This window comes from Pseudophryne corroboree, chromosome 3, assembly GCF_028390025.1.
Source record: "Pseudophryne corroboree isolate aPseCor3 chromosome 3, aPseCor3.hap2, whole genome shotgun sequence".
NCBI lineage: Eukaryota > Metazoa > Chordata > Amphibia > Anura > Myobatrachidae > Pseudophryne > Pseudophryne corroboree.
Window position 1 is genome coordinate 779,894,207 of NC_086446.1, and position 27,308 is coordinate 779,921,514.

Genomic DNA, 27,308 nt, shown 5'->3' on the forward strand with positions numbered 1-27,308 from the left:
TGCCCTCATGTGTCTGACCGCTGCGGCTGACTGCTACTACAGAACTCTTTATATCCTGTGATAGGGTGAATTGTCCATAGACACAGGCTATACGCTCTCCGTGTAACTAATCGGTGCCCGTCTATGTAACCCCTTATTTTATACTTGCCCCCGATGGCTTTGTTTTATCACTTACCTATGCAAGTATATTTTCTTTTGCGCTTGTGGCCAGAATTTGAGCATATATCACAGGCTGCTGGGCTAAGAGCGGGGACTCTCCCTCACCGCGCTGCAAAGGCTTTGATCTCTTTCCTTTGGAGGTAACATCAAACGGATGGTTGGGAAAGACAGCCAGCCGTATGAAGTTCAACACTCAACCTAATAGCTTGCCGGAGCGCCGGCTGCATTGCTGAAACTGCAGTAAACAGCCATTTAATTTCCAGCAGAATGCACCGTTGCTGAATTGCGCATTTTCTCCCTCAATCTTTATTTGAGATACTCGCATTAAACATTCCTTCAGATTTCTCCTCATTCATTTATTTAATTACTCTGACTATACCGCTCTCTCTCTCTCTCTCTCTCTCGTGTTTTCCTGGGTCGTTAATCTCACCGTTGGTTTTAATGCTAAATAGTAAATAAAAACATCACTAGTAATTCATCATCTTTGATGCGTTTCGTTTCCTAGGCTTGATGGAGAATGTGATCCGCGTCAGCTGACTTCTGTTTACATTTACGTATTGTTTGTTATTATTCTATAAAACAATATTTCATTTGTGTCATTTTTAACCTCCCGCCTATGTTAACAAACTTTCTACCCGTATTGTACCATCTAAGTATTATTTAGTCATTTAAAGAAACAGATTTTATTTATGTCACTTCTCAACTCTCCTGTATGCAAATTTTGTTACCGCTGTTGTCTCACTTCATTATTATCATCCATTAAATAAGAATATTTCATTTATATATATCATTCTTAAAGTCCCGTCTCATGCTAAGAAATTCTGTTTGCCCTTACTGCATAATTTAATTATTATTCTGATTCATTAAATAAAAGATTTAATTTCTATGTAATTTGTAAGCTCCCCCCATATTCTAACACACTTGCCCTTTCTCCCCCTGACTGTATAGGGCTTCTCTGAGAAACCCTGGGAGGGGAGTGTACCCTTCTTCTTTCAGAAGAGCCTTCCGCAGTTATATCACTACAGGACTCCATCAGAGGTACCTACACATGCAACAATGTTATTGTACATTATAATCATTACATCCTGTCATGGTATGATTTGTGTACACACACACACACACACACACACACACACACACACACACACACACACACACACACACACACACACACACACACACACACACACACACACACACACACACACACACACACACTGGGCCTAATTCAGAGTTGATCGCAGCAGCAAATTTGTTAGCAGTTGGGCAAAACCATGTGCACTGCAGGGGAGGCAGATGTAACATGTGCAGAGAGAGTTAGATTTGGGTGGGATGTGTTCAAACTGAAATCTGAATTGCAGTGTAAAAATAAAGCAGCCAGTATTTACCCTGCACAGAAACAAAATAACCCACCCAAATCTAACTCTCTCTGAACATGTTACATCTGCCCCCCCCCTGCACTGCACATGGTTTTGCCCAACTGCTAACAAATTTGCTGCTGCGATCAACTCTGAATTGACCCCCATTGTTCTACAATGATAACAATGTATATTGTGAGCGGAATAGATAAGTGCTTTGTTGTGACCGGCCGACCTGCCCACACACACATCATTACAACTGGGTATAAAGGCAGCGTCTCCGGCTGTTTATTAATTAGTCGCTGACCTCGCGCTTCCCGTGATTGGGCCCCTGTAACTGCTCCCTGAAACCGTAAATCACAGAAGGGCTGATGTATTAAGCCTAGAGAAGTGATAAAGATGTGATAAGTGAAAGGTGATAAACGCACCAGCCAATCATTACGGGTTTGAAAAATGACAGGAGCTGATTGGCTGGTGCGTTATAACCACTTATCACTGCTTTATCACTTCTCCAGGCTTAATACATCTGCTCCTCACTTTTCTCATACAGCCAATAAGGAGTGACCGCAATGTTGAGTGATTAGCCGTATTTGTGTTATCTCAGCACATTGGGCCTAATTCAGAGCTGATCGCAGCAGCAAATTTGTTAGCAGTTGGGCAAAACCATGGGGGTCATTCCGAGTTGTTCGCTCGTTGCCGATTTTCGCTATACTGCGATTAGTCGCTTACTGCGCATGCGCAAGGTTCGCAGAGCGCATGTGCTTAGTTATTTTACACAAAAGTTAGGTATTTTACTCACGGCATAACAAAGCTTTTTCATCACTGTGCTGATCGGAGTGTGATTGACAGGAAGTGGGTGTTTCTGGGCGGAAACTGCCCGTTTTATGGGAGTGTGCGGAAAAAAGCAGGCGCAGGAGTGGCTGGAGAAACGGGGGAGTGGTTGGGCAAACGCTGGGTGTGTTTGTGACGTCAAACCAGGAACGAAAAGGACTGAGCTGGTCGCAATGGCTGAGTAAGTCTGGAGCTACTCAGAAACTGCTAAGAAATTTCTATTCGCAATTCTGCTAATCTTTCGTTCGCAATTCTGCTAAGATACACTGCCAGAGGGCGGCGGCTTAGCGTGTGCAATGCTTCTAAAAGCAGCTAGCGAGCGAACAACTCGGAATCACCCCCCATGTGCACTGCAGGGAGGGCAGATGTAACATGTGCAGAGAGAGTTAGATTTGGGTGGGTTATTTTGTTTCTGTGCAGGGTAAATATTGTCTGCTTTATTTTTTACACTGCAATTTAGATTTCAGTTTGAAACCACCCCACCCAAATCTAACTCTCTGCACATGTAACATCTGCCCCCCTGCAGTGCACATGGGTGGTCATTCCGAGTTATTCGCTCGCTAGCTGCTTTTAGCAGCATTGCAAACGCTAGGCCGCCGCCCTCTGGGAGTGTATCTTAGCTTAGCAGAATAGCGAACGAAAGATAAGCAACTGCTACTAAATAATTCCTTGCAGTTTCTGAGTAGCTCCAGACCTACTCCTAGATTGTGATCACCTCGGTCCGTTTAGTTCCTGGTTTGACGTCACAAACACGCCCTGCGTCCGGCCAGCCACTCCCCCGTTTCTCCAGACACTCCTGCGTTTTTTCCAGGCACGCCTGCGTTTTTTTAGCACACTCCCTGAAAACGGCCAGTTTCCGCCCAGAAACACCCACTTCCTGTCAATCACACTACGATCCCTCCAGCGATGAAAAAACGTTGTTCGAGCTTGTGCAAATCGACAAAGTTTTGTGTTAAATTAGTGAACGCATGCGCATTGCGTACCATGCGCATGCACATTTTCCACCTAATCGCTCCGTTGCGAAAAATGGCAACGAGCGAACAACTCGGAATGACCACCATGGTTTTGTCCATTAGCTAACAAATTTGCTGCTGCGATCAGATCTGAATTCGGCCCATTGCTTTCCCCAGAATTGTCATCAGGGAGGAATGGCCATTACAGTATTTCATTTTTTTGTTGTTGTTTTTGTTACTGGTTCTGTAAGAGTCTTCCTCCCTGTGACCTTACTGTAGGAGGCAGCAGGGGGGGCACTGAAGCCTAATTGGTCTAGATACATTGGTGAGGGTGACAATACTCTGTCAAACATCTCAGCTTCCCTCAACTTATAGTCACACTGTGCACACATATGTAAATGTCTTACGTTGCTTAAATCCTCTGTGTAGCCTAGAAATGGCGAGCTGAGCTAGCCTCCTCTGTTGTGTGGAGTTCCAGTCTTATCTCTGCACAGCGCTGCAGAATCTATCTATGGTCCTTTAATGTTGGATGAAATGCTTATTATGTGGGTGATGCGCCCCAATAGCATTCCGTCACTCAGTGATGGTAATTAAGTCAGTTCTAGTTGTAGTCATCAGTTGTCAACACCCGATAGAGTAAATGATTGCAGCCCGGAACATTGGTCTGTAGTTTAATTTGTTACTTTTATATCAGTTCCTAAAGATTCTGTACAATATCACGAGCGCAGTGTATATGCCACCGGCAGATCTGTCATATTTTTAGCCTTGTAGGCTAGACAGAAATGGATAGTTTTGTCTGTTATTTCTTAAAGTAACATCATTTTGATTTCTCCTTCATCCTCTAGGGGACACTGGAGCATATAGACAGTGGGGTATAGACAAGTGTATAATTGGAGCCTTGTGGTCACATTTCATGAATAATAGAGTATTATGAAAGTAATGTTCATGTATTGCCCTTTGTCTTATATGTAACCATCATAGCCACCGATGCTTGGAAAAGTTGCAGAAAAAATAGCGATTATCCCAGCAATAAAGCATTATTTTGTAGCGTCTTGTATGTACAGAAAATAGATAACATGATAAAGTGCATTGTGAGGTGTAAGTGTATTTAGCCGTATTTTGTATCACATAATAACTGATCTGATTGTGCTACAAGTGCAGCGTGGGCCTGGAATAGAGGAATATCAATATCTCTCCTTGTTATTATAAATAAGCAATGTAGCCAGGTGTCTGGGGGAACAGAATGTAATGCTCACCACAGCCCGGCATAATATGAGGTCCTGTGGGCTCTTTTGATATCTTACACGTATAAAGTGTTAACACGATTTATATCGGACTTCTCTTCCTGACGTGTATCTATTTCATTTCGTACGCTGGTACCAAATACAGCGTGCCTGCCACGCTGTTATCTATTAATTAACGTCTATAGTACAATAATACAGCCCAATAAAAGCGTAAATACTAGATTCAGCTATTACTACGTGCAGTTGTAGACAGACGCACTTGTTAAAGCTTTCGGTCCTGTATACCTTGCCAGTTATTGGCCTATGGGTGGGAGCAGAGGTCCTTGTGCTGGTGAGGTCACGTGAGCGCTGACAGCCAATGCAGTGAAAGCTGACAGCTGGAGGATGTCACATGATGTGTCTCAGGTGCACACTGAGCATGTCTCTGTCAGAATATGGGATGTTCCCTCTCTCATTAATGCTTATGAATATTCGTAGCTGCTCATAAGTTGCCTAACTACATGCAGACATATAGCCATTATATGACATTACTGAGCTGTATAATGTATATTCTGTAATACTTGTGTTTAAATCGTATTGACCACTACATTGTGGCTTGAGGAATTTATACATAGGGTTTGGCCGTATGGTGTCATAGGAAGTTGGGCTTTGCTTTTGACCCGCGGAGCACAATATTACTTTTTAATAGAGATCTAATGGAATGTCAGGGTAACACTGAACAGTGTATTTTGCCCTCATAGGTTTACATTTGAAACCTGTAGTTGAAGCAGGTTACCATGTTATCTTGTAAAGTTATATTCAACGTGTACTGAGCAGAATAACATATTGTTCTATCATGCTGCGTAGATAATGGCTCATTCTAAGGTAGATGAGGTGATGATTAGTGAGGAACTAAATCATATTCTGCCTGACTACTGCCCCGGCCAGTGACACTATCTGAGCTATAGATACACATGGCTGCCTGACTACTGCCCCGACCAGTGACACTATCTGAGCTATAGGACACACATGGCTGCCTGACTACTGCCCCGGCCAGTGACACTATCTGAGCTATAGACACACATGGCTGCCTGACTACTGCCCCGGCCAGTGACACTATCTGAGCTATAGACACACATGGCTGCCTGACTACTGCCGCGGCCAGTGACACTATCTGAGCTATAGACACACATGGCTGCCTGACTACTGCCCCGGCCAGTGACACTATCTGATCTATAGGACACACATGGCTGCCTGACTACTGCCCCGGCCAGTGACACTATCTGAGCTATAGGACACACATGGCTGCCTGACTACTGCCCCGGCCAGTGACACTATCTGATCTATAGGACACACATGGCTGCCTGACTACTGCCCCGACCAGTGACACTATCTGAGCTATAGGACACACATGGCTGCCTGACTACTGCCTCGGCCAGTGACACTATCTGAGCTATATACACACATGGCTGCCTGACTACTGCCGCGGCCAGTGACACTATCTGAGCTATAGACACACATGGCTGCCTGACTACTGCCCCGGCCAGTGACACTATCTGAGCTATAGACACACATGGCTGCCTGACTACTGCCCCGGTTAGTGACACTATCTGAGCTATAGACACACATGGCTGCCTGACTTCTGCCCCGGCCAGTGACACTATCTGAGCTATAGACGCACATGGCTGCCTGACTACTGCCCCGGCCAGTGACACTATCTGAGCTATAGACGCACATGGCTGCCTGACTACTGCCCCGGCCAGTGACACTATCTGAGCTATAGGACACACATGGCTGCCTGACTACTGCCCCGGCCAGTGACACTATCTGAGCTATAGACACACATGGCTGCCTGACTACTGCCCCGGCCAGTGACACTATCTGAGCTATATACACACATGGCTGCCTGACTACTGCCCCGGCCAGTGACACTATCTGAGCTATAGACACACATGGCTGCCTGACTACTGCCCCGGCCAGTGACGCTATCTGAGCTATAGACACACATGGCTGCCTGACTACTGCCCCGGCCAGTGACACTATCTGAGCTATAGACACACATGGCTGCCTGACTACTGCCCCGGCCAGTGACACTATCTGAGCTATAGGACACACATGGCTGCCTGACTACTGCCCCGGCCAGTGACACTATCTGAGCTATAGGACACACATGGCCGCCTGACTACTGCCCCGGCCAATGACTCTATCTGAGCTATAGGACACACATGGCTGCCTGACTACTGCCCCGGCCAGTGACACTATCTGAGCTATAGACACACATGGCTGCCGGACTACTGCCCCGGCCAGTGACACTATCTGAGCTATAGGACACACATGGCTGCCGGACTACTGCCCCGGCTAGTGACACTATCTGAGCTATAGACACACATGGCTGCCTGACTACTGCCCCGGCCAGTGACACTATCTGAGCTATAGGACACACATGGCTGCCTGACTACTGCCCCGGCCAGTGACGCTATCTGAGCTATAGACACACATGGCTGCCTGACTACTGCCCCGGCCAGTGACACTATCTGAGCTATAGGACACACATGGCCGCCTGACTACTGCCCCGGCCAATGACACTATCTGAGCTATAGGACACACATGGCTGCCTGACTACTGCCCCGGCCAGTGACACTATCTGAGCTATAGGACACATGGCTGCCTGACTACTGCCCCGACCAGTGCCACTATCTGAGCTATAGACACACATGGCTGCCTGACTACTGCCCCGGCCAGTGACACTATCTGAGCTATAGGACACACATGGCTGCCTGACTACTGCCCCGGCCAGTGACACTATCTGAGCTATAGACACACATGGCTGCCTGACTACTGCCCCGGCCAGTGACACTATCTGAGCTATAGGACACACATGGCTGCCTGACTACTGCCCCGGCCAGTGACACTATCTGAGCTATAGACACACATGGCTGCCTGACTACTGCCCCGGCCAGTGACACTATCTGAGCTATAGGACACACATGGCTGCCTGACTACTGCCCCGGCTAGTGACACTATCTGAGCTATAGACACACATGGCTGCCTGACTACTGCCCCGGCCACTGACACTATCTGAGCTATAGGACACACATGGCTGCCTGACTTCTGCCCCGGCCAGTGACACTATCTGAGCTATAGACACACATGGCTGCCTGACTACTGCCCCGGCCAGTGACACTATCTGATCTATAGACACACATGGCTGCCTGACTACTGCCCCAGCCAGTGACACTATCTGAGCTATAATACACACATGGCTGCCTGACTACTGCCCCGGCCAGTGACACTATCTGAGCTATAGGACACACATGGCTGCCTGACTACTGCCCCGGCCAGTGACACTATCTGAGCTATAGGACACACATGGCTGCCTGACTACTGCCCCGGCCAGTGACACTATCTGAGCTATAGGACACACATGGCTGCCTGACTACTGCCCCGGCCAGTGACACTATCTGAGCTATAGACACACATGGCTGCCTGACTACTGCCCCGGCCAGTGACACTATCTGAGCTATAGACACACATGGCTGCCTGACTACTGCCCCGGCCAGTGACACTATCTGAGCTATAGGACACACGTGGCTGCCTGACTACTGCCTCGGCCAGTGACACTATCTGAGCTATAGACACACATTGCTGCCTGACTACTGCCCCGGCCAGTGACACTATCTGATCTATAGGACACACATGGCTGCCTGACTACTGCCCCGGCCAGTGACATCTGAGCTATAGGACACACATGGCTGCCTGACTACTGCCCCGGCCAGTGACACTCTCTGAGCTATAGGACACACATGGCTGCCTGACTACTGCCCCGGCCAGTGACACTATCTGACCTATATACACACATGGCTGCCTGACTACTGCCCCGGCCAGTGACACTATCTGAGCTATAGACACACATGGCTGCCTGACTACTGCCCCGGTCAGTGACGCTACCTGAGCTATATAGATACATGGCTGCCTGACTACTGCCCCGACCAGTGACACTATCTGAGCTATAGGACACACATGGCTGCCTGACTACTGCCCCGGCCAGTGACACTATCTGAGCTATAGACACACATGGCTGCCTGACTACTGCCCCGGCTAGTGACACCATCTGAGCTATAGACACACATGGCTGCCTGACTACTGCCCCGGCCAGAGACACTATCTGAGCTATAGGACACACATGGCTGCCTTACTACTGCCCCGGCCAGTGACACTATCTGAGCTATAGGACACACATGGCTGCCTGACTACTGCCCCGGCCACTGACACTATCTGAGCTATAGGACACACATGGCTGCCTGACTACTGCCCCAGCCAGTGACACTATCTGAGCTATAGACACACATGGCTGCCTGACTGCTGCTCCGGCCAGTGACACTATCTGAGCTATAGACACACATGGCTGCCTGACTACTGCGCCGGCCAGTGACACTATCTGAGCTATATACACACATGGCTGCCTGACTACTGCCCCGGCCACTGACAATATCTGAGCTATAGGACACACATGGCTGCCTGACTACTGCCCCGGCCAGTGACACTATCTGAGCTATAGACACACATGGCTGTCTGACTACTGCCCCGGCCAGTGACACTATCTGAGCTATAGACACACATGGCTGCCTGACTACTGCCTCGGCCAGTGACACTATCTGAGCTATAGACACACATGGCTGCCTGACTACTGCCCCGGCCAGTGACACTATCTGAGCTATAGACACACATGGCTGCCCGACTACTGCCCCGGCCAGTGACACCATCTGAGCTATAGACACACATGGCTGCCTGACTACTGCCCCGGCCAGTGACACCATCTGAGCTATAGACACACATGGCTGCCTGACTACTGCCCCGGCCAGTGACACTATCTGAGCTATAGACACACATGGCTGCCTGACTACTGCCCCGGCCAGTGACACTATCTGAGCTATAGACACACATGGCTGCCTGACTACTGCCCCGGCCAGTGACACTATCTGAGCTATAGACACACATGGCTGCCTGACTACTGCGCCGGCCAGTGACACTATCTGAGCTATATACACACATGGCTGCCCGACTACTGCCCCGGCCAGTGACACCGTCTGAGCTATAGACACACATGGCTGCCTGACTACTGCGCCGGCCAGTGACACTATCTGAGCTATATACACACATGGCTGCCCGACTACTGCCCCGGCCAGTGACACCATCTGAGCTATAGACACACATGGCTGCCTGACTACTGCCCCGGCCAGTGACACTATCTGAGCTATAGGACAGACATGGCCGCCTGACTACTGCCCCGGCCAATGACACTATCTGAGCTATAGACACACATGGCTGCCTGACTACTGCCCCAGCCAGCGATACTATCTGAGCTATAGACACACATGGCTGCCTGACTACTGCCCCGGCCAGTGACACTATCTGAGCTATAGGACAGACATGGCCGCCTGACTACTGCCCCGGCCAATGACACTATCTGAGCTATAGACACACATGGCTGCCTGACTACTGCCCCGGCCAGCGATACTATCTGAGCTATAGACACACATGGCTGCCTGACTACTGCCCCGGCTAGTGACACTATCTGAGCTATAGACACACATGGCTGCCTGACTACTGCCCCAGCCAGTGACACTATCTGAGCTATAGACACACATGGCTGCCTGACTACTGCCCCGGCCAGTGACACTATCTGAGCTATAGACACACATGGCTGCCTGACTACTGCCCTGGCCAGTGACACTATTGAGCTATAGACACACATGGCTGCCTGACTGCTGCCCCGGCCAGTGACACTATCTGAGCTATAGACACACATGGCTGCCTGACTACTGCCCCGGCCAGTGACACTATCTGAGCTATAGACACACATGGCTGCCTGAATACTGCCCCGGCCAGTGACACTATCTGAGCTATAGGACACACATGGCTGCCTGACTACTGCCCCGGCCAGTGACACTATCTGAGCTATAGACACACATGGCTGCCTGACTACTGCCTCGGCCAGTGACACTGTCTGAGCTATAGGACACACATGGCTGCCTGACTACTGCCCCGGCTAGTGACACTATCTGAGCTATAGACACACATGGCTGCCTGACTACTGCCCCGGCCAGTGACACTATCTGAGCTATAGACACACATGGCTGCCTGACTTCTGCCCCGGCCAGTGACACTATCTGAGCTATAGACACACATGGCTGCCTGACTTCTGCCCCGGCCAGTGACACTATCTGAGCTATAGACACACATGGCTGCCTGACTACTGCCCCGGCCAGTGACACTATCTGAGCTATAGATACACATGGCTGCCTGACTACTGCCCCGGCCAGTGACACTATCTGAGCTATAGATACACATGGCTGCCTGACTACTGCCCCGGCCAGCGACACTATCTGAGCTATAGACACACATGGCTGCCTGACTGCTGCCCCGGCTAGTGACACTATCTGAGCTATAGACACACATGACTGCCTGACTACTGCCCCGGCCATTGACACTATCTGAGCTATAGACACACATGACTGCCTGACTACTGCCCCGACCAGTGACACTATCTGAGCTATAGGACACACATGGCTGCCTGACTACTGCCCCGGCCAGTGACACTATCTGAGCTATAGACACACATGGCTGCCTGACTACTGCCCCGGCTAGTGACACTATCTGAGCTATAGGACACACATGGCTGCCTGACTACTGCCCCGGCCAGTGACACTATCTGAGCTATAGACACACATGGCTGCCTGACTACTGCCCCGGCCAGTGACACTATCTGAGCTATAGGACACACATGGCTGCCTGACTACTGCCCCGGCCAGTGACACTATCTGAGCTATAGACACACATGGCTGCCTGACTACTGCCCCGGCCAGTGACATTATCTGAGCTATAGACACACATGGCTGCCTGACTACCGCCCCGGCCAGTGACACTATCTGAGCTATAGACACACATGGCTGCCTGACTACTGCCCCGGCCAGTGACACTATCTGAGCTATAGGACACACATGGCTGCCTGACTACTGCCCCGGCCAGTGACACTATCTGAGCTATAGGACAGACATGGCCGCCTGACTACTGCCCCGGCCAATGACACAATCTGAGCTATAGACACACATGGCTGCCTGACTACTGCCCCAGCCAGCGATACTATCTGAGCTATAGACACACATGGCTGCCTGACTACTGCCCCGGCCAGTGACACTATCTGAGCTATAGGACAGACATGGCCGCCTGACTACTGCCCCGGCCAATTACACTATCTGAGCTATAGACACACATGGCTGCCTGACTACTGCCCCGGCCAGCGATACTATCTGAGCTATAGATACACATGGCTGCCTGACTACTGCCCCGGCCAGTGACACTATCTGAGCTATAGATACACATGGCTGCCTAACTACTGCCCCGGCTAGTGACACTATCTGAGCTATAGACACACATGGCTGCCTGACTACTGCCCCGGCCAGTGACACTATCTGAGCTATAGACACACATGGCTGCCTGACTACTGCCCCGGCCAGTGACGCTATCTGAGCTATAGACACACATGGCTGCCTGACTGCTGCCCCGGCCAGTGACACTATCTGAGCTATAGACACACATGACTGCCTGACTACTGCCCCGGCCAGTGACACTATCTGAGCTATAGACACACATGGCTGCCTGACTACTGCCCCGGCCAGTGACACTGTCTGAGCTATAGACACACATGGCTGCCTCACTACTGCCCCGGCCAGTGACACTATCTGAGCTATAGACACACATGGCTGCCTGACTACTGCCCCGGCCAGTGACACTATCTGAGCTATAGGACACACATGGCTGCCTGACTACTGCCCCGGCCAGTGACACTATCTGAGCTATAGACACACATGGCTGCCTGACTACTGCCCCGGCCAGCGATACTATCTGAGCTATAGATACACATGGCTGCCTGACTACTGCCCCGGCCAGTGACACTATCTGAGCTATAGACACACATGGCTGCCTGACTACTGCCCCGGCCAGTGACACTATCTGAGCTATAGGACGCACATGGCTGCCTGACTACTGCCCCGGCCAGTGACACTATCTGAGCTATAGACACACATGGCTGCCTGACTACTGCCCCGGCCAGTGACACTATCTGAGCTATAGACACACATGGCTACCTGACTACTGCCCCGGCCAGTGACACTATCTAAGCTATAGGACGCACATGGCTGCCTGACTACTGCCCCGGCCAGTGACACTATCTGAGCTATAGACACACATGGCTGCCTGACTACTGCCCCGGCCAGTGACACTATCTGAGCTATAGATACACATGGCTGCCTGACTACTGCCCCGGCCAGTGACACTATCTGAGCTATAGACACACACATGGCTGCCTGACTACTGCCCCGGCCAGTGACACTATCTGAGCTATAGACACACATGGCTGCCTGACTACTGCCCCGGCCAGTGACACTGTCTGAGCTATAGACACACATGGCTGCCTCACTACTGCCCCGGCCAGTGACACTATCTGAGCTATAGACACACATGGCTGCCTGACTACTGCCCCGGCCAGTGACACTATCTGAGCTATAGGACACACATGGCTGCCTGACTACTGCCCCGGCCAGTGACACTATCTGAGCTATAGACACACATGGCTGCCTGACTACTGCCCCGGCCAGCGATACTATCTGAGCTATAGATACACATGGCTGCCTGACTACTGCCCCGGCCAGTGACACTATCTGAGCTATAGACACACATGGCTGCCTGACTACTGCCCCGGCCAGTGACACTATCTGAGCTATAGGACGCACATGGCTGCCTGACTACTGCCCCGGCCAGTGACACTATCTGAGCTATAGGTACACATGGCTGCCTGACTACTGCCCCGGCCAGTGACACTATCTGAGCTATAGACACACATGGCTGCCTGACTACTGCCCCGGCCAGTGACACTATCTGAGCTATAGACACACATGGCTGCCTGACTACTGCCCCGGCCAGTGACACTATCTGAGCTATAGGACGCACATGGCTGCCTGACTACTGCCCCGGCCAGTGACACTATCTGAGCTATAGACACACATGGCTGCCTGACTACTGCCCCGGCCAGTGACACTATCTGAGCTATAGACACACATGGCTGCCTGACTACTGCCCCGGCCAGTGACACTATCTGAGCTATAGACACACACATGGCTGCCTGACTACTGCCCCGGCCAGTGACACTATCTGAGCTATAGATACACATGGCTGCCTGACTACTGCCCCGGCCAGTGACACTATCTGAGCTATAGACACACACATGGCTGCCTGACTACTGCCCCGGCCAGTGACACTATCTGAGCTATAGACACACATGGCTGCCTGACTACTGCCCCGGCCAGTGACACTGTCTGAGCTATAGACACACATGGCTGCCTCACTACTGCCCCGGCCAGTGACACTATCTGAGCTATAGACACACATGGCTGCCTGACTACTGCCCCGGCCAGTGACACTATCTGAGCTATAGGACACACATGGCTGCCTGACTACTGCCCCGGCCAGTGACACTATCTGAGCTATAGACACACATGGCTGCCTGACTACTGCCCCGGCCAGCGATACTATCTGAGCTATAGATACACATGGCTGCCTGACTACTGCCCCGGCCAGTGACACTATCTGAGCTATAGACACACATGGCTGCCTGACTACTGCCCCGGCCAGTGACACTATCTGAGCTATAGGACGCACATGGCTGCCTGACTACTGCCCCGGCCAGTGACACAATCTGAGCTATAGGTACACATGGCTGCCTGACTACTGCCCCGGCCAGTGACACTATCTGAGCTATAGACACACATGGCTGCCTGACTACTGCCCCGGCCAGTGACACTATCTGAGCTATAGACACACATGGCTGCCTGACTACTGCCCCGGCCAGTGACACTATCTGAGCTATAGGACGCACATGGCTGCCTGACTACTGCCCCGGCCAGTGACACTATCTGAGCTATAGACACACATGGCTGCCTGACTACTGCCCCGGCTAGTGACACTATCTGAGCTATAGACACACATGGCTGCCTGACTACTGCCCCGGCCACTGACACTATCTGAGCTATAGGACACACATGGCTGCCTGACTTCTGCCCCGGCCAGTGACACTATCTGAGCTATAGACACACATGGCTGCCTGACTACTGCCCCGGCCAGTGACACTATCTGAGCTATAGACACACATGGCTGCCTGACTACTGCCCCGGCCAGTGACACTATCTGAGCTATAGACACACACATGGCTGCCTGACTACTGCCCCGGCCAGTGACACTATCTGAGCTATAGACACACATGACGCCCCGTCATCATTGTGTACACTTAGAGACATTATGGCCCCTGTTCGCACAAGCGTTCCCAAAGTGAGGGTGGAGATTTCTGCTGCACAATCATCTGCAGTTATCTGCGGCAGCCGCTGGAATCCCACCCCGGCCAGAGCACGTATAAATATCTGCCGGTTCTTCCCCTCTCACTTCTCAGTGATCTCGTTACACAGAGAAACATCAAACGCGTGAACAGGAGAATGCAGCGTAAACCTCAGGGCACAGGCGTAGAGCCGTTCTCTGGCTTCATATAAATCTGATTAAGTAAATGCTCTGTCTCGCCCTTGCGGCTTCGCGCTCACTCCTTTACTTGTTGGGGTATATTTGTTGTTTAAACATTAAACCCGGAGCGCAGGGCCCGGCAGCCAGCTGCGGACGGCTGCGGGAACGCTGCACTCTCCCTGCACTCAGCGCACAGTACAGACCATACACTTGGCCTTAGGCTCTGAAACCTGAGGCCTTCCCATCTCCCAAGTTTAACTTTCCTACGTGCAAAAAGCCCCGGGCTAAGTAAGCTGATGATCCACCTTTCACCCCCGCTTTCCACCCGGTTTAACCCTTCCTTTCCCGCAGCCAGCATATACTCCTAGATAGCGGCAGTCTTCTGTTTGCATACAGGACACAGGGGTCATTCCGAGTTGATCGCACGTAGCAACTTTTTGCTGCTCGTACGATCAACTAGACGCTGCCTATGGGGGAGTGTATTTTAGCATAGCAGGGTTGCGATCGCATGTGCAGCCCTGCTATGCTAAAATAGTTTTGTGTAAAACAAGACCAGCCCTGCAGTTACTTACCCTGTGCGATGGATCCAGCAGTGAAGGTCCTGGAATTGACGTCAGACATCCGCCCTCCAAACGCCTGGACACGCCTGTGTTCGCCGAACCCCTCCCGAAAAGTTGACGCCTCTGAATGTCTTCCGCCGCTGCGACCGCTTTCTTCGTATGTAGCATCGCCGGGCAACGATGCACCTGCGCATTGCGGCCGCGCAGAACCACCCCTTTCGCACCGCTGCGACGAACCGCAGAGTGCGAATTGGTCGGAATGACCCCCATTGTTGGTCCATGTTACTTATCAGATTTACATAGTGCCACGTCGATCATCAACTTCGTGCTGAGAATTTTATCGCAAACATCAGGTCCTATCCCAGCGGAACTAACAATCTGTTTCCCCTATCTGCGCCACACAATCCAGAGCCATCTCTCCCAATATATTACCATTATGCTCTTTTATACTGATGCTAACACAGGGGGAACGTACCGAGAGAGAGCTGGGGTATTAGCAAAGCAAAGGCCTCCCTCCATCTTGCCCTATAACGGCAGAAAATGTTCGAGTTGACCAAATAATCGCATTTGAACAACATGGAGGAAATAAAAAAGAGGAGTAATTGGCACATTGGTAAGACCATGTAGCACGGCAGGTGGGACAGGGAAGGGGCGTGCCCCAGTTTAATTCCAACTTCCAGTATAAAAACAAAGCTGAACAGTATTTGTGGGCTAAATGCAAAAACTGCCTGCGTTTACCCTGCATGCAAAAACAATAAATGCATTGCAACGTGTTTTGTTTCAGCAACAATTTGCTTCTCCTTTACTCCTTTTTTTTTTATTTGCTCTTGACACTGAATTATGCCCCATATCTCACAGACATTGGACGGAATACGGTCAGAGTGCCGGCCGTCGGGATCCCTGCAGTTGAAATCCCGAAGCCGTAATCTCGTCACCCTGTAGAATCCCGACACCAGAACCCATGGGGCTACCCTTATTTTATTCAGCAGGAACAGCTTTACAATATGTACATATTTCATCTTTTAGTCTGTATCCGGTCTCTATGATGACCACACTTAGGTCGATACTGTCTAGGTCAATCACTATTGGTCGTCAGTAATTAGGTCGACAGGGTTTCTAGGTCAACAGGGTCTCTAGGTCATCATGTTCTAGGTCGACAAGTCAAAAGGGCGACATGAGTTTTTTGACAATTTTTTTCTTTATTTGAACTTTTTCACACTTAACGATCCACGTAGACTACGATTGGGAATAGTAAATTGTGCCGACGCAGCGCGGTGCACTAATTGGGGTTCCCAGTTACTGTACGGAGAAAACGACACCAAAAAAAAAAAAAAACTCATGTTGACCTATTGACCTGTCGACCTAGACCATGTCCACCTAGAAACCCTGTAGACCTAGAATACCTGTCGACCTAGTTACTGTCGACCAATAGTGGTCGACCTAGACAATGTCGACTTTCCACACCACACCCCTTTTAGTTGTACAGAATGAAGTTTAAAGTGTTGCTGAAGCTTGTTTAAAACACTACTTATATAAAGAGCAAGTAAAGCTATTATGTGTCATTTATACAGGGAACGCTGTCTTTAAAGGGCCCCATACACTAGAACGATAATGCCCGATTTCATGGGTCCCATACACTACAACGATATGTCTGAGGCTGAAGTCGGAGGCGATGTCCCTTGAACTCTCCCGGGAGCTTCCTGGGAGTGGTTCCATACGATTCCATACGATTTGGTACATTTTGCATACGATATATCGTATGCGATCCCAGCCATGCCTGTGGGAGCCGACAGATCACGAGTGCTGCACTAAAGATCTAGGAGAGCCGATCCGACCCTCACAGGAACGCGCATCAGATCGGAAACACATCCAAAATGCCCGATTTCACCCGATATATTGGCCCGAATGCCCGAAATTGGATGAAATCGGGCATTATTGTTCTAGTGTATGGGGCCCTTTACTGAGATGAATTGTAGATGTGGTAATGAAGATTGGAGACCACCTTTTAATAAAAGGCATCTGTTAGGCAAGAATGGTCTCTGTCCTGCCCATAGAAATTAAAAGAACAAAACTAAACAGCTCCGGGATAGAGTAAATATTGTCACACTGAGTAATGGAAAGGATTCTTTGCTGTAAGAGGAAAGGAAATAATGACAGTAACTATAGAAAGATTTGTAGCTCTGGGATTTCCTTGTAATTATGCATAAACTGTTGTCTAATTACTCACTCGATAACAGCCGACTGTGGCTTACAGACCACATACCATAAAAAACAGCAATTATTATTATTAATAACAGTATCTTATATAGGTGGTCATTCCGAGTTGTTCGCTCGTTGCCGATTTTCGCTATGCTGCGATTTGTTGCTAAATGCGCATGCGCTAAGTTATTTAACACAAAACTTAGTAGATTTGCTGGTGTTCGTGCAACGCTTTTCAGTCGCACTGCTGATCGGTAAATGATTGACAGGAAAGGGGCGTTTCTGGGTGGTAACTGAGCGTTTTCCAGGAGTGTGCTAAAAAACGCAGGCATGTCAGGGAAAAACGCGGGAGTGTCTGGAGAAACGGGGGAGTGGCTGGCCGAACGCAGGGCGTGTTTGTGACGTCAAACCAGGAACTAAATGGACTGAGCTGATCGCAATCTAGGAGTAGGTCTGGAGATACTCAGAAACTGCAAAGAATTATTTAGTAGCAGTTCTGCTAATCTTTCGTTCGCACTTCTGCTAAGCTAAGATACACTCCCAGAGGGCGGCGGCCTAGCGTGTGCATTGCTGCTAAAAGCAGCTAGCGAGCGAACAACTCGGAATGAGGGCCATAGCGCGGCAAATTCCATTGCGCTTTACAGTTGGAAGCAGTGATAAAACAAAACTGGGTAATAAGAGACAGAGACATAGAGGTAGGAGGGCCCTGCTCGCAAGCTTACACTCTATAGGGAAATAGACACTGATACACAAGGATAGGTGCTATCTATTGCATAATGGGCCAGCCAGACTGCAAAGGTTCTTGGTGGGCTGCAAGATATGGTTACACAGCGATGTTGGCCTGGGGTCAGGAGGATGGGAAAGTGAAGAGAGAAAATATGTGAGGTTATGTGTGGACTGCACAGTGGGAATGCAGTTGAATAGGAAAGCTTATGAAGGTTATGTGTGCGCGGTTCTGGAATTTTATAAGCTTGTCTGAAGAGGTGAGTTTTCAGGGAACCTTTGAAGGTTTGGAGACTAGAGGAGAGTCTTATTGTGCGTGGGAGGGCCTTCCACAGAGTGGGTGCAGCCCGAAGAAAGTCCTGCAATCGTGAAAGATAGCAAATAATGAGTGTGGATGAGAGACGTAGATCTTTTGAAGGGTGGAGAGGTCCGGCTGGGAGATAGTTTGAGATAAGTGAAGAGCGTTTTGTACAGCATACAGATCTGGCTCTGATTTATAACCTCTCTGAAAGGATGCTACAGTGGCTGTTACATTGTGTGATTTACGGTTCCTATTTGCTAAACACTCTCCGTGGCAGCTTGCTGTACGCGTCGGAGTTAGTGGACGTGGTGGAATTCATGGGCGCATTACTTTAGGGATATGGGTTCCTGATTGGTCTGATGGAACTCTTGTAATTGCTCCATGTGTCAAGCCTGAGGAAGCCTGGAACGATGACTGAGTAACAGGGATCATTCTCCCACTATCTGCAATGGGACATTCCCTTTCCTTAAGCATCTGGCTCCATTGGCCATGTGGAAGTGTATGGGTAACGGGTGTGGGGATATTATACAGAGAATACAGTTCCAAATCAATTAGGGTGTGATTGACCACTGTGTGTGTGTGTGTGTGTGTGTGTGTGTGTGTGTGTGTGTGTGTGTGTGTGTGTGTGTGTGTGTGTGACAGGGGCAGTGACATGATGTGAGGAGAGGAATGGAGGCAGCAGGAAGCCACAGACTGAGAGTAATATAGTGGAAGGAGCAGGGTCCCCAGCAGCACAGAGTATATCAGGAGATGAGTGACGTGTCAGTGAGGACAGGGCTGCATGTGACAGGGGCAGTGACATGATGTGAGGAGGGGAATGGAGGCAGCAGGAAGCCACAGACTGAGAGTTATATAGTGGGAGGTGCAGGGTCTCCAGCAGCACAGAGTATATCAGGAGAGAAGTGATGTGTCAGTGAGGACAGGGCTGCATGTGACAGGGACAGGGACATGATGTGAGGAGGGGAATGGAGGCAGCAGGAAGCCACAGACTGAGAGTTATATAGTGGGAGGAGCAGGGTCCCCAGCAGCACAGATTATATCAGGAGATGGGTGATGTGTCAGTGAGGACAGGGCTGCATGTGACAGGGGCAGTGACATGATGTGAGGAGGGGAATGGAGGCAGCAGGAAGCCACAGACTGAGAGTTAGATAGTGGGAGGAGCAGGATCCCCAGCAGCACAGAGTATATCAGGAGATGAGTGATGTGTCAGTGAGGACAGGGCTGCATGTGACAGGGGCAGTGACATGATGTGAGGAGGGGAATGGAGACAGCAGGAAGCCACAGACTGAGAGTTATATAGTGGGAGGAGCAGGGTCCCCAGCAGCACAGAGTATATCAGGAGATGAGTGATGTGTCAGTGAGGACAGGGCTGCATGTGACAGGAGCAGTGACATGATGTGAGGAGGGGAATGGAGGCAGCAGGAAGCCACAGACTGAGAGTTATATAGTGGAAGAAGCAGGGTCCCCAGCAGCACAGAGTATATCAGGGGATGGGTGATGTATCAGTGAGGACAGGGCTGTATGTGACAGGGGCAGTGACATGATGCGAGGAGAGGAATGGAGGCAGCAGGAAGCCACAGACTGAGAGTTATATAGTGGAAGGAGCAGGGTCCCCAGCAGCACAGAGTATATAAGGAGATGAGTGATGTGTAAGTGAGGACAGGGCTGCATGTGACAGGGGCAGTGACATGATGTGAGGAGGGGAATGGAGGCAGCAGGAAGCCACAGACTGAGAGTTATATAGTGGGAGGAGCAGGGTCCCCAGCAGCACAGAGTATATCAGGAGATGAGTGACGTGTCAGTGAGGACAGGGCTGCATGTGACAGGGGCAGTGACATGATGTGAGGAGGGGAATGGAGGCAGCAGGAAGCCACAGACTGAGAGTTATATAGTGGGAGGTGCAGGGTCTCCAGCAGCACAGAGTATATCAGGAGAGAAGTGATGTGTCAGTGAGGACAGGGCTGCATGTGACAGGGACAGGGACATGATGTGAGGAGGGGAATGGAGGCAGCAGGAAGCCACAGACTGAGAGTTATATAGTGGGAGGAGCAGGGTCCCCAGCAGCACAGAGTATATCAGGAGATGAGTGACGTGTCAGTGAGGACAGGGCTGCATGTGACAGGGGCAGTGACATGATGTGAGGAGGGGAATGGAGGCAGCAGGAAGCCACAGACTGAGAGTTATATAGTGGGAGGAGCAGGGTCCCCAGCAGCACAGATTATATCAGGAGATGGGTGATGTGTCAGTGAGGACAGGGCTGCATGTGACAGGGGCAGTGACATGATGTGAGGAGGGGAATGGAGGCAGCAGGAAGCCACAGACTGAGAGTTAGATAGTGGGAGGAGCAGGATCCCCAGCAGCACAGAGTATATCAGGAGATGAGTGATGTGTCAGTGAGGACAGGGCTGCATGTGACAGGGGCAGTGACATGATGTGAGGAGGGGAATGGAGACAGCAGGAAGCCACAGACTGAGAGTTATATAGTGGGAGGAGCAGGGTCCCCAGCAGCACAGAGTATATCAGGAGATGAGTGATGTGTCAGTGAGGACAGGGCTGCATGTGACAGGAGCAGTGACATGATGTGAGGAGGGGAATGGAGGCAGCAGGAAGCCACAGACTGAGAGTTATATAGTGGAAGAAGCAGGGTCCCCAGCAGCACAGAGTATATCAGGGGATGGGTGATGTATCAGTGAGGACAGGGCTGTATGTGACAGGGGCAGTGACATGATGCGAGGAGAGGAATGGAGGCAGCAGGAAGCCACAGACTGAGAGTTATATAGTGGAAGGAGCAGGGTCCCCAGCAGCACAGAGTATATAAGGAGATGAGTGATGTGTAAGTGAGGACAGGGCTGCATGTGACAGGGGCAGTGACATGATGTGAGGAGGGGAATGGAGGCAGCAGGAAGCCACAGACTGAGAGTTATATAGTGGGAGGAGCAGGGTCCCCAGCAGCACAGAGTATATCAGGAGATGAGTGACGTGTCAGTGAGGACAGGGCTGCATGTGACAGGGGCAGTGACATGATGTGAGGAGGGGAATGGAGGCAGCAGGAAGCCACAGACTGAGAGTTATATAGTGGGAGGTGCAGGGTCTCCAGCAGCACAGAGTATATCAGGAGAGAAGTGATGTGTCAGTGAGGACAGGGCTGCATGTGACAGGGACAGGGACATGATGTGAGGAGGGGAATGGAGGCAGCAGGAAGCCACAGACTGAGAGTTATATAGTGGGAGGAGCAGGGTCCCCAGCAGCACAGATTATATCAGGAGATGGGTGATGTGTCAGTGAGGACAGGGCTGCATGTGACAGGGGCAGTGACATGATGTGAGGAGGGGAATGGAGGCAGCAGGAAGCCACAGACTGAGAGTTAGATAGTGGGAGGAGCAGGATCCCCAGCAGCACAGAGTATATCAGGAGATGAGTGATGTGTCAGTGAGGACAGGGCTGCATGTGACAGGGGCAGTGACATGATGTGAGGAGGGGAATGGAGGCAGCAGGAAGCCACAGACTGAGAGTTATATAGTGGGAGGTGCAGGGTCTCCAGCAGCACAGAGTATATCAGGAGATGAGTGATGTGTCAGTGAGGACAGGGCTGCATGTGACAGGAGCAGTGACATGATGTGAGGAGGGGAATGGAGGCAGCAGGAAGCCACAGACTGAGAGTTATATAGTGGAAGAAGCAGGGTCCCCAGCAGCACAGAGTATATCAGGGGATGGGTGATGTATCAGTGAGGACAGGGCTGTATGTGACAGGGGCAGTGACATGATGCGAGGAGAGGAATGGAGGCAGCAGGAAGCCACAGACTGAGAGTTATATAGTGGAAGGAGCAGGGTCCCCAGCAGCACAGATTATATAAGGAGATGAGTGATGTGTAAGTGAGGACAGGGCTGCATGTGACAGGGGCAGTGACATGATGTGAGGAGGGGAATGGAGGCAGCAGGAAGCCACAGACTGAGAGTTATATAGTGGGAGGAGCAGGGTCCCCAGCAGCACAGAGTATATCAGGAGATGAGTGACGTGTCAGTGAGGACAGGGCTGCATGTGACAGGGGCAGTGACATGATGTGAGGAGGGGAATGGAGGCAGCAGGAAGCCACAGACTGAGAGTTATATAGTGGGAGGTGCAGGGTCTCCAGCAGCACAGAGTATATCAGGAGAGAAGTGATGTGTCAGTGAGGACAGGGCTGCATGTGACAGGGACAGGGACATGATGTGAGGAGGGGAATGGAGGCAGCAGGAAGCCACAGACTGAGAGTTATATAGTGGGAGGAGCAGGGTCCCCAGCAGCACAGAGTATATCAGGAGATGAGTGATGTGTCAGTGAGGACAGGGCTGCATGTGACAGGGGCAGTGACATGATGTGAGGAGGGGAATGGAGGCAGCAGGAAGCCACAGACTGAGAGTTATATAGTGGGAGGAGCAGGGTCCCCAGCTGCACAGATTATATCAGGAGATGGGTGATGTGTCAGTGAGGACAGGGCTGCATGTGACAGGGGCAGTGACATGATGTGAGGAGGGGAATGGAGGCAGCAGGAAGCCACAGACTGAGAGTTAGATAGTGGGAGGAGCAGGATCCCCAGCAGCACAGAGTATATCAGGAGATGAGTGATGTGTCAGTGAGGACAGGGCTGCATGTGACAGGGGCAGTGACATGATGTGAGGAGGGGAATGGAGGCAGCAGGAAGCCACAGACTGAGAGTTATATAATGGGAGGTGCAGGGTCTCCAGCAGCACAGAGTATATCAGGAGATGAGTGATGTGTCAGTGAGGACAGGGCTGCATGTGACAGGAGCAGTGACATGATGTGAGGAGGGGAATGGAGGCAGCAGGAAGCCACAGACTGAGAGTTATATAGTGGAAGAAGCAGGGTCCCCAGCAGCACAGAGTATATCAGGGGATGGGTGATGTATCAGTGAGGACAGGGCTGTATGTGACAGGGGCAGTGACATGATGCGAGGAGAGGAATGGAGGCAGCAGGAAGCCACAGACTGAGAGTTATATAGTGGAAGGAGCAGGGTTCCCAGCAGCACAGAGTATATCAGGAGATGAGTGATGTGTCAGTGAGGACAGGGCTGCATGTGACAGGGGCAGTGACATGATGTGAGGAGGGGAATGGAGGCAGCAGGAAGCCACAGACTGAGAGTAATATAGTGGGAGGAGCAGGGTCCCCAGCAGCACAGATTATATCAGGAGAGGAGTGATGTGTCAGTGAGGACAGGGCTGCATGTGACAGGGGCAGTGACATGATGTGAGGAGGGGAATGGAGGCAGCAGGAAGCCGCAGGCTGAGAGTTATATAGTGGGAGGAGCAGAGTCCCCAGCAGCACAGAGTATATCAGGAGATGAGTGATGTGTCAGTGAGGACAGGGCTGCATGTGACAGGGGCAGTGACATGATGTGAGGAGGGGAATGGAGGCAGCAGGAAGCCACAGACTGAAAGTTATATAGTGGAAGGAGCAGGGTCCCCCAGCAGCACAGAGTATATCAGGAGATGAGTGATGTGTCAGTGAGGACAGGGCTGCATGTGACAGGGGCAGTGACATGATGTGAGGAGGGGAATGGAGGCAGCAGGAAGCCACAGACTGAGAGTAATATAGTGGGAGGAGCAGGGTCCCCAGCAGCACAGAGTATATAAGGAGATGAGTGATGTGTAAGTGAGGACAGGGCTGCATGTGACAGGGGCAGTGACATGATGTGAGGAGGGGAATGGAGGCAGCAGGAAGCCACAGACTGAGAGTTATATAGTGGGAGGAGCAGGGTCCCCAGCAGCACAGAGTATATCAGGAGATGAGTGATGTGTCAGTGAGGACAGGGCTGCATGTGACAGGGGCAGTGACATGATGTGAGTAGGGGAATGGAGGCAGCAGGAAGCCACAGACTGAGAGTTATATAGTGGAAGAAGCAGTGTCTTCCAGCAGCACAGAGTATATCAGGAGATGAGTGATGTGTCAGTGAGGACAGGGCTGCATGTGACAGGGGCAGTGACATGATGTGAGGAGGGGAATGGAGGCAGCAGGAAGCCACAGACTGAGTTATATAGTGGGAGGAGCAGGGTCCCCAGCAGCACAGATTGATGGGAGGCTTCTGTCACAGAAGATTGTGGCATCACATGAAATGAAGTTTTTGTACTTTAAGTTTTTAATGTAATTTTCATATTAGATGTGAAATTGTTGCTGTGTCTAAAAGGCCATTGATTTCCCTTGATGTGTCCTGCTCTGTGTGGGCTCTCAGAACCTGCATGTTGGCTACCTGTGTGTAGTGACCACGTGGGTCCTGACGGTCCTGGTGTATAATACCTGCCATGTCTGGGAGTGTTGCATCCGATCAGCTGACATTGTGGAACAGAGGATAAAGCTATGGGGAGGGACTGACATTTGCCTGGATGGAACGCCACGGGCTTCTCTCTGGCATCTGGATTCATTTAGCTCTCACGGCAGTAGGGCTGAGTCTCATATCCGCCAACCCGTAATGTTATATAGGCAATGATCCTGTTCTGTCTTAATATAATTGAAAATTATGCATGTTGTAGACTCTGAGCGCTGAAATGTAGACTCGTAAAACTCTGCGGTTCAGGTAGCCTGTGGAGATTGGATTTGGCAGACAATGAAGCTTTTATGTAGAGTAAGAATTATAAACTACTGCCTGTATATTATATTGTAAGCAGAGTCACTTGTGGACCTGCAGACGTCTCCTGCACACCCTGCGCCGCTGAAGTGACCCTCTGCGTCTGACAGGAGTTTACAGTCTCAGCCACGCAGGACGCCTCTCACACATTAATACACATTCTTTTCAAATTCAGTGCGATATTCATCGACCGATTCCTAAGTAACCGATTCCTCCCTTGATGTGCGATTGCTAAATACATCTGTATCTGTAAATGAGCGCTACTGTGGTTTCTCAATATATCGTATACCCAGAGGGTGAAATAAAACCACACAGCCTTATGATATAATGACACCTGATAAGTGATAGGTGGAGGCTGCACTGAACCGCTCCATCTGTACTGATGTCTGCAGGCGGCACTGAACCGCTCCATCTGTACTGTTGTCTGCAGGCTGCACTGACACCGCTCCATCTGTACTGATGTCTGCAGGCTGCACTGACACAGCTCCATCTGTACTGATGTCTGCAGGCAGCACTGACACCGCTCCATCTGTACTGATGTCTGCAGGCTGCACTGACACCGCTCCATCTGTACTGATGTCTGCAGGCTGCACTGACACCGCTCCATCTGTACTGATGTCTGCAGGCGGCACTGAACCGCTCCATCTGTACTGATGTCTGCAGGCTGCACTGACACCGCTCCATCTGTACTGATGTCTGCAAGCTGCACTGACACCGCTCCAACTGTACTGATGTCTGCAGGCTGCACTGACACCGCTCTGTCTGTACTGATGTCTGCAGGCTGTACTGACACCGCTCCATCTGTACTGATGTCTACAGGCTACACTAAACAAACCGCTCCATCTGTACTGATGTCTGCAGGCTGCACTGACACCGCTCCATCTGTACTGATGTCTGCAGGCTGCACTTCCACCGATCCATCTCTACTGATGTCTGCAGGCTGCACTGCCACCGCTCCATCTGTACTGATGTCTGCAGGCTGCACTGACACCGCTCCATCTGTACTGATGTCTGCAGGCTGCACTGACACCGCTTCATCTGTACTGATGTCTGCAGGCTGCACTGACACCGCTCCATCTGTACTGATGTCTGCAGGCTGCACTGACACTGCTCCATCTGTACTGATGTATGCAGGCTGCACTGACACCGCTCCATCTGTACTGATATATGCAGGCTGCACTGACACCGCTCCATCTGTACTGATGTATGCAGGCTGCACTGACACCGCTCCATCTGTACTGATGTATGCAGGCTGCACTGACACCGCTCCATCTGTACTGATGTCTGCAGGCTGCACTGACACCGCTTCATCTGTACTGATGTCTGCAGGCTGCACTGACACAGCTCCATCTGTACTGATGTTTGCAGGCTGCACTGACACTGCTCCATCTGTACTGATGTATGCAGGCTGCACTGACACCGCTCCATCTATACTGATGTATGCAGGCTGCACTGACACCGCTCCATCTGTACTGATGTATGCAGGCTGCACTGACACCCCTCCATCTGTACTGATGTCTGCAGGCTGCAGTAACACCATCTGTAGTGAGAGTACAGCCAGCAGCAATGTTCCGGTTGTAGTGACATAACGCTACTGTATCTGTAGTGATAGTACAGGCAGCAGCAATTTTCCGGGCTGTAGTGACATCACACTGTCTGTAGTGAGAGTACAGCCAGCAGAAATGTTCCGGGTTGTAGTGACATCATGCTATCTGTAGTGATAGTACAGCCAGCAGCAATGTTCTGGGCTGTAGTGAAATCACGCTGTCTGTAGTGATAGTACAGCCAGCAGCAATGTTCTGGGCTGTAGTGACA

At 50.8% G+C, this 27,308-nt stretch overlaps 1 protein-coding gene across 39 annotated transcripts in view; it reads left to right on the forward strand.

The window, feature by feature from the left end:
- TCF7L2 (transcription factor 7 like 2) overlaps positions 1-27,308 on the forward strand; it is a 262,286-nt gene that overhangs the window by 102,388 nt on the left and 132,590 nt on the right. For 25 of the 39 annotated variants that reach the window (XM_063962607.1, XM_063962608.1, XM_063962609.1 and 22 more), the window contains one exon: positions 1,108-1,197. The exons of the other annotated variants lie outside the window; for them this stretch is intronic. In XM_063962607.1, coding sequence (XP_063818677.1) covers positions 1,108-1,197 — 90 coding nt within the window. The remainder of the gene's footprint in view (positions 1-1,107; positions 1,198-27,308) is intronic. 39 annotated transcript variants of the gene reach the window in all.